General features: G+C 39.5%; 1 protein-coding gene across 2 annotated transcripts in view; it reads left to right on the plus strand.

Annotated features, from left to right (window-relative positions):
• The window catches only part of LOC131937206 (plexin-B), a 54,539-nt gene extending 47,338 nt beyond the window's left edge, over positions 1-7,201 (plus strand). The window contains exons 21-34 of one of the 2 annotated variants that reach the window (XM_059294436.1): positions 338-468; positions 699-758; positions 896-970; positions 1,232-1,298; positions 1,759-1,905; positions 2,085-2,232; positions 3,564-3,728; positions 3,950-4,038; positions 4,208-4,291; positions 4,606-4,766; positions 5,026-5,173; positions 5,527-5,667; positions 5,836-5,910; positions 6,157-7,201. In XM_059294436.1, the coding sequence (XP_059150419.1) occupies positions 338-468; positions 699-758; positions 896-970; positions 1,232-1,298; positions 1,759-1,905; positions 2,085-2,232; positions 3,564-3,728; positions 3,950-4,038; positions 4,208-4,291; positions 4,606-4,766; positions 5,026-5,173; positions 5,527-5,667; positions 5,836-5,910; positions 6,157-6,270 (1,605 nt within the window). In that variant the 3' untranslated portion in view covers positions 6,271-7,201. The remainder of the gene's footprint in view (positions 1-337; positions 469-698; positions 759-895; positions 971-1,231; positions 1,299-1,758; positions 1,906-2,084; positions 2,233-3,563; positions 3,729-3,949; positions 4,039-4,207; positions 4,292-4,605; positions 4,767-5,025; positions 5,174-5,526; positions 5,668-5,835; positions 5,911-6,156) is intronic. The other variant, XM_059294437.1, reaches the window with a different exon arrangement.
• The last annotated feature ends 739 nt before the right edge of the window (positions 7,202-7,940 follow it).

Consider the following 7,940-nt stretch of genomic DNA (forward strand, 5'->3'; position numbering starts at 1 on the left):
GAAATGTAGGTTGTTGACACAGATTTCTTGATAAATTGGTGACTCTTCTATGTGGTGGTGACTCCTGTCTGTGGTGGTGACTCCTGTCTGTGGTGGTGACTCCTGTATATGTTGGTGACTCCTGTCTGTGGTGGTGACTCCTGTCTGTGGTGGTGACTCCTGTCTGTGGTGGTGACTCCTGTATATGTTGGTGACTCCTGTCTGTGGTGGTGACTCCTGTCTGTGGTGGTGACTCCTGTCTGTGGTGGTGACTCCTGTATGTGGTGGTGACTCCTGTCTGTGGTGGTGACTCCTGTCTGTGGTGGTGACTCCTATAAACGCCAATGTTTTGTTTCAGCAAAAGAATGGCAGGTTCCAGTTCTCCGACCACGGCCTGCAACTGTTTCACCAGCTGCTGGGCAAAAAACTTTTCATGGTGACCTTCATCAGAACACTGGAGGAGCAGAGGGCATTCAGCATTAGGGACAGGTCAGTTGATTAGAGGGCATTTAGGGCAGAGGGCATTTGGGACAGGTCAGTTGATTTTAGGGTCAGGTCACTTAATAAGGCTCATTTGAATTTTAAATCCATGTCCCTTAAAATGGCTATCCTAGTGTTTCACAAGACCAGCACATTTCATGTACATATTTAATGAATTTAATGGTTAATGAATCATCATTTCTGGTATAGCAAACAAATGTTAAATTGTTTTTTTCTAGAGCCAATGTGGCATCTCTGCTGATGATTGTTTACCTTAACAACATGGAGTATGCTACTGAGTAAGTCATTAGATATTTTGATATCACATATAGAAACCCATAAGATAAAGTATTAAGTTCACATCCAAACAATCACATTCTCTAAAGACGAGCAAGACGAAGTCTTACACTGACCCAACATGTTTGTTTTCTCCCAGTATCCTCAAGTGTCTGCTCGTTGATCTGGTTCACAAGTCTGTTGAAGGCAGACATCCCAAGCTGATGCTACGCAGGTGGGTCTTAACATCTTTCTTGTCAGAGTGGAGGGCTGGTTGATGCAGATGCAGCACTCTAGGTCATAAGACTTCAAGCTGTTTCACACAATAGAATGTCAGGCTGTTTCACACAGTAGAATGTCACGCTGTTTCACATAATAGACTGTCAAGCTGTTTCACACAATAGAATGTCAGGCTGTTTCACACAATAGAATGTCAGGCTGCTTTCCAATTCACTTTAATCAAGTTTGCTGACTCTACAAATTCATTTTTTTTCAGGTCAGAATCTGTTGTTGAGAAACTTTTGACCAACTGGCTCTCAATATGTTTGTACAAGTATCTCAGGGTGAGTACACAATTTTTCATCTCAGTCAAATTTCTCATGCCTATCTTCACACAAATTTTGCCCAGCTCTTACCTGCCATGTTCCCTTAAGCTGTTCCCTTACCTGCCATGTTCCCTAAAGCTGTTCCCTTGTCCTGCCCTTATCTGCCATGTTCCCTAAAGCTGTTCCCTTGTCCTGCCCTTACCTGCCATGTTCCCTAAAGCTGTTCCCTTACCTGCCATGTTCCCTTATCTGCCATGTTCCCTAAAGCTGTTCCCTTTACCTGACATGTTCCCTTAAGCTGTTCCCTTGTCCTGCCCTTATCTGCCATGTTCCCTAAAGCTGTTCCCTTACCTGCCATGTTCCCTTATCTGCCATGTTCCCTAAAGCTGTTCCCTTTACCTGACATGTTCCCTTAAGCTGTTCCCTTGTCCTGCCCTTACCTGCCATGTTCCCTAAAGCTGTTCCCTTGTGTGTGCAGGATCACGCAGGTGCCTCCCTGTTCATGCTGTACAAAGCCATCAAGCTGCAGGCTGAGAAGGGGCCTGTGGACGCTGTCACTGGGGACGCCAGGTACTCACTCTCAGAGGACACACTGCTGAGGGAGAAGATTGAGCCCAGGATTCTTGTGAGTCACTGTCTGCTGTCTGCACAATCATTTACACTGTCTCATGTCCACACAATCACCCCACTCTCATGCCCACAACAATCCACTCGATCACATAGCACTAACACTTCCACCAACTTCTAAAGATGACCTGATGATTCTTAAATATCCTCCTAACACTGGCACATGTTTGCTTTCAGACGCTGAATATTGAGAATGGAGGTGAGATTTTCCAGGTGCGTATCCCAGACTGTGACACCATCACACAGAGCAAGGAGAAGATCCTGGATCACATGTACAAAAATATTCCCTTCTCACAGCGGCCTCATGTCAGAGACCTTGAACTTGGTTAGTCCATTTGCATTTTTTGTAATTTATTTTTATTTATACATTTTTAGAATGGCGCTCTGGTCCAAGAATGGCGCAATGGTCCAATAAAATGTTCTAATATCACCTGTGTCTGTCAATGGTCCAATAAAATGTTCTAATATCACCTGTGTCTGTCAATGGTCCAATAAAATGTTCTAATATCACCTGTGTCTGTCAATGGTCCAATAAAATGTTCTAATATCACCTGTGTCTGTCAATGGTCCAATAAAATGTTCTAATATCACCTGTGACTGTCCACAGAATGGCGCAATGGTCCAATAAAATGTTCTAATATCACCTGTGTCTGTCAATGGTCCAATAAAATGTTCTAATATCACCTGTGACTGTCCACAGAATGGTGCAATGGTCCAATAAAATGTTCTAATATCACCTGTGTCTGTCCACAGAATGGCGCAATGGTCCAATAAAATGTTCTAATATCACCTGTGACTGTCAATGGTCCAATAAAATGTTCTAATATCACCTGTGACTGTCCACAGAATGGCGCAATGGTCCAATAAAATGTTCTAATATCACCTGTAACTGTCAATGGTCCAAAAAAATGTTCTAATATCACCTGTGACTGTCCACAGAATGGCGCAATGGTCCAATAAAATGTTCTAATATCACCTGTGACTGTCCACAGAATGGCGCAATGGTCCAATAAAATGTTCTAATATCACCTGTGTCTGTCCACAGAATGGCGCAATGGTCCAATAAAATGTTCTAATATCACCTGTGTCTGTCAATGGTCCAATAAAATGTTCTAATATCACCTGTGTCTGTCCACAGAATGGCGCAATGGTCCAATAAAATGTTCTAATATCACCTGTGTCTGTCCACAGAATGGCGCAATGGTCCAATAAAATGTTCTAATATCACCTGTGTCTGTCAATGGTCCAATAAAATGTTCTAATATCACCTGTGTCTGTCAATGGTCCAATAAAATGTTCTAATATCACCTGTGTCTGTCAATGGTCCAATAAAATGTTCTAATATCACCTGTGTCTGTCAATGGTCCAATAAAATGTTCTAATATCACCTGTGACTGTCCACAGAATGGCGCAATGGTCCAATAAAATGTTCTAATATCACCTGTGACTGTCAATGGTCCAATAAAATGTTCTAATATCACCTGTGACTGTCCACAGAATGGCGCAATGGTCCAATAAAATGTTCTAATATCACCTATGTCTGTCTACAGAATGGCGCAATGGTCCAATAAAATGTTCTAATATCACCTGTGACTGTCCACAGAATGGCGCAATGGTCCAATAAAATGTTCTAATATCACCTATGTCTGTCCACAGAATGGCGCAATGGTCCCACAGGTCCTCTGATGTTGACAGACATTGACATAGCCTCCCACAACAAAGATGGCTGGCGGAGACTTAACACATTGTCATTTTACCGTGTTCACGATGGTGCATACATGTCCCTGCTTCATAGACAGCAGACAGTCAAATGTATGAATGGTGAGTTGAATTGTTTAAAATGTTAAAACCACGCAGGTTGAAATTGATGCATATTTTGATAAGTACTTGACAGTTTCTATTACCTTTAAATTATCACCTCATTTACTGCCCCAAATTTTTTTATGCTGCCCTACCCCCACACCCAATGTGTCGCCAGTGTTTTATGTCACCATGCCCCCCACATACCCCCCATCATGACATCCATCTTCATGTTTCTGTAGGTTCCCTTGATAACTCGGTGCTTTCTATAGGTTCAGTCTCACCAATCCTCAAGAAAGATCAAGAGACGGGCTTTAAAGAATGGCATTTGGTGAGTCACCTGATCACAGTCTCTGGGGTTTTACCTGTAGTTTTACCTGTAGTTTTACCTGTAGCAGCACATTAAAAATACCTGTAGCATCATATTAAAAATACCTGTAGCATCACATTAAAAATACCTGTAGCATAACATAATTTTAGCTTAATTTTTTTATTTACAGGTGAAGCATGAGGATACGCTAATCAAAGATGGTGGCGTAAAAATGATTTCTGAGATATTCCTAACTAGATTACTTTCCACTAAGGTAAATTTAAATTGACTGAAAAATGCTATAGAGAAAATTAGAATTGTATATTTCAAGTTCAATATAAAAAAAACTACTTGGGTTAAAGGTCTGCAACATGTATTAATATTTTGATGACTGTTATGTTGAATGTTTTGATGACTTTGTTGTGTTGAATGTTTTGATGACTTTGTTATGTTGAATGTTTTGATGACTTTATGTTGAATGTTTTGATGACTTTATGTTGAATGTTTTGATGACTTTGTTATGTTGAATGTTTTGATGACTTTGTTATATTGAATGTTTTGATGACTTATGTTGAATGTTTTGATCAGGGTACACTCCAGAAGTATGTGGATGATTTCTTCAAGAACATGCTGTGTGCCACGCCTTACGTGCCGCCTGTCATCAAATATTTGTTCGACTTCCTCGACAGTCAAGCTGATGCCCATGACATCACGGACTACGAGGTGGTCCACACCTGGAAGTGCAATAGGTGCGCATCTAATCCAGAGACTTATTTAGTGAAATAACGCAGCTCATACAGGAGTTAATTAGTGAAATAATTACTCATTTAGTTCAGCACTTCATTAGTGAAATAACACATCTAATCCAGGACTTCATTAGTGAAATAATAACTCATCTAGTACAGCACTTAATTAGTGAAATAAGAATGCATGGAGCACTTAATTAGCTGCTTATTAATGAGCTGCTCCACCATCAGTTAGAGATAATTAATTGCCATTGTTTCCCAGCTTACCCCTGAGGTTCTGGGTGAACATCATCAAGAACCCAGACTTTGTCTTTGACATCAACAAGCCTCGAATTGTCGACTCTTGCCTTAGTGTTGTCGCACAGACCTTCATGGACAGCTGCTCCACCTCGGAGCATCGGCTAGGGAAGGTCAGTCTCACTGGGTCATATAACCCAATATAACAACATATAACCCCAGACTCATCAATACAGTACAACACAATAGAATAGCTTAAAATATTTACTGTAGACTTGATTTTAAATGAACTAAACCAACACAATAGACGAGCTTAAAATATTTACTGTAAACTTGATTGTAAATGAACTAAACCAACACAATAGACGAGCTTAAAATATTTAAACTTGATTGTAAATGAACTAAACCAACACAATAGATGAGCTTAAAATATTTAAACTTGATTGTAAATGAACTAAACCAACACAATAGACGAGCTTAAAATATTTAAACTTGATTGTAAACGAACTAAACCTTTTTGTTACAGGATTCTCCGTCCAACAAACTGCTGTTTGCCAAAGACATTGTCCATTATCGCAAGCTTGTGGAAAAATATTTCACGGACATTCGTGAGCAGCCGCCCATGAGTGACCAGGAAATGAATGCATTCCTTGCAGACATCTCACGGGTATGTGCACATTTTGTTTGTGGCTATCTTCTCTGGGGTTTATCTCATATGTTTACTTCCCGTCTTTGACATAGCATTTAGCATATAGTTGGATTTCTGCAATGGGATTTATTTCATGTTTATTTCCTATCTTTGACATATAACTGACTGTAAATCTTACAATTTCAGACAAGTCCGAAGTTATTCTACATTTCCAGTGCTTTAGGAGAGCTGTACAAATATGTCTCCAAATACAAAAATGAGGTGAGTTTTGATCCAGCTCTGTTTGCAAGGGCTTTTTTTAAAAATCCTAAATCATTAGTGGTAAATTAAAAACTTACCTCTTACTATTAAATTTGTGTAGACTAGGCCCCAGTGTCATTAATTGTTCTAGGATAAAATAAAAATATAAACTTTTTCATTTAAAGCTTGGGTTCTAAATCCAAGTTTATAAGTTATATTATAAATCTTGCCATAAAAACTGAGGTTATAAATCTTGCCTTTGTCCAGCTGATGGAAGCTCTTGACCAAGACAACCAGGCCAGCGCCCAGCAGCTCTCTTGCAAACTTGGCCACATTGTCTCCTGTATGGAAGGGCCATCAGGCAACATGGCCTATGTCTGATAGTCTCATTACCTGGCAACATGTTCCATGTGACAATCTCCTCTACAAGAAACAAAATGCCTTCATTCAACTCTTCAAATGGACGTCAAAGCATAACGGACTTTGTCCAAAACCATGGAACTAGTTTCAACATTTCTGTGTTTCTTGCAACCTATGTGTGTGATTGTACACAACCTACTAGTACACAACATATGTGTGTACTTGTACATACCAGAGCTCTGTAAGGAACTGTGGGAGGGTACACACAACTTGGTGAATACTCTTGTACAAATGTTTGGAAGTACTCAACTACATTCTGTGATAAACATGTGATCAGCCATGCGCCGCAACTGTTGACCACCAAGAACCCCAACAGTTTAATCTAGAATTTTCCAACAATTATTGATGGATGTCCAATTAACAAAACTGTACTCAATCTAAATGTTTTACACCCAAGTTTCTGTGCTTCAAACTTGAATGACCTGTACAAAATTCAGTTGAAACTGTGGACGTTCAGTACTAGCCAGTTACTGACCACTGGAGTAGAAAGCTTGGGACAAACTTTTTGTATGTCATTGGCTGATGGTGCTCACCAGACAACTTCATGACGGATATAATGACTGTAAATACTCTTCTGCTGAAACCAGATTCATGAGGAGATAATTCGTGCTTTACTGGCTTATTATCTGTAATACTGGAGTTATCTTTCCTTACAGATTTATCATAGTGACTTTATAGGCTGGCCAAAGTGTGTTGAAGAGACCTTGCCCTAAAGAGATAATGTAGTTTATTTCAACCTATAACTCTTGCAGCAAGGCAGATATAAACAATGTGCTGAATAGGTACTTGTTCATTGCTCACTTGTTTATGATGTAACCATAGAAACAAGGCTGTTTGATTAGCATATATAAGCATTACCATAGGCTTTGGTATTAAAACTATTTGGATTATATTTTGCATTTGATTTGATATTAATTTTAAATCTGATGTTAGTTTTATTGGTGCTTTATTTTACTAAGCATTAATTTTATCTTTTATAATTTTATCTAATAATTTTATCTTTTATGTTGAGTGCATCTACATGGCAGTGTCAGAAATGTTTTCACCAAGCTTGGCAAGCAATCCTAACATTTTAAACTTTGTTTTTGATATTGACTGAAGTAATCAAATGGAAACAAAGCCCATTCTAGTCTTTCAAAACTATCTGGCCACAAATACCCACATTTATCTGGCCACCTCCAGTTTCATGTCCAGATGAGTCAGTTGTTGCTTCATTTATTTTTCCCATTGCTTGGTCATTGTCATAGTGAGATCCCACTAGCATCAAAACACATCACATTGTTACTCACTCGTCATTAAGCCATCCTTGCACAACAGGCCATCAACATGGTAGTTTCATGAACAAAGTGCTTCCATTTTGTTAAACAATAAACTCATTAGGAATATTCCAATACAGCTTGTATAGATTCAAGAAGAAAGATAAATTGTCTTGTACATATTGGGAGCTTCTCATTCTTTTATCCACATGTCTTGAGACTTCACCCCCATCCCTCAAGTGCACCTTGAATAAAACATTTAATTTCTGTGCAATTTTTTTTTCTCCATCCTTGGACTGGTTCCTTCACCACCTGGCCCCCCCACCTCACCAGCTGACCCCCAACTCACCACCGTGCTACTGTGTAGAGAACATT

This window comes from Physella acuta, unplaced genomic scaffold, assembly GCF_028476545.2.
Source record: "Physella acuta isolate Inbredline_101_S28 unplaced genomic scaffold, ASM2847654v3 ptg000204l, whole genome shotgun sequence".
Taxonomy (NCBI): Eukaryota; Metazoa; Mollusca; class Gastropoda; family Physidae; genus Physella; species Physella acuta.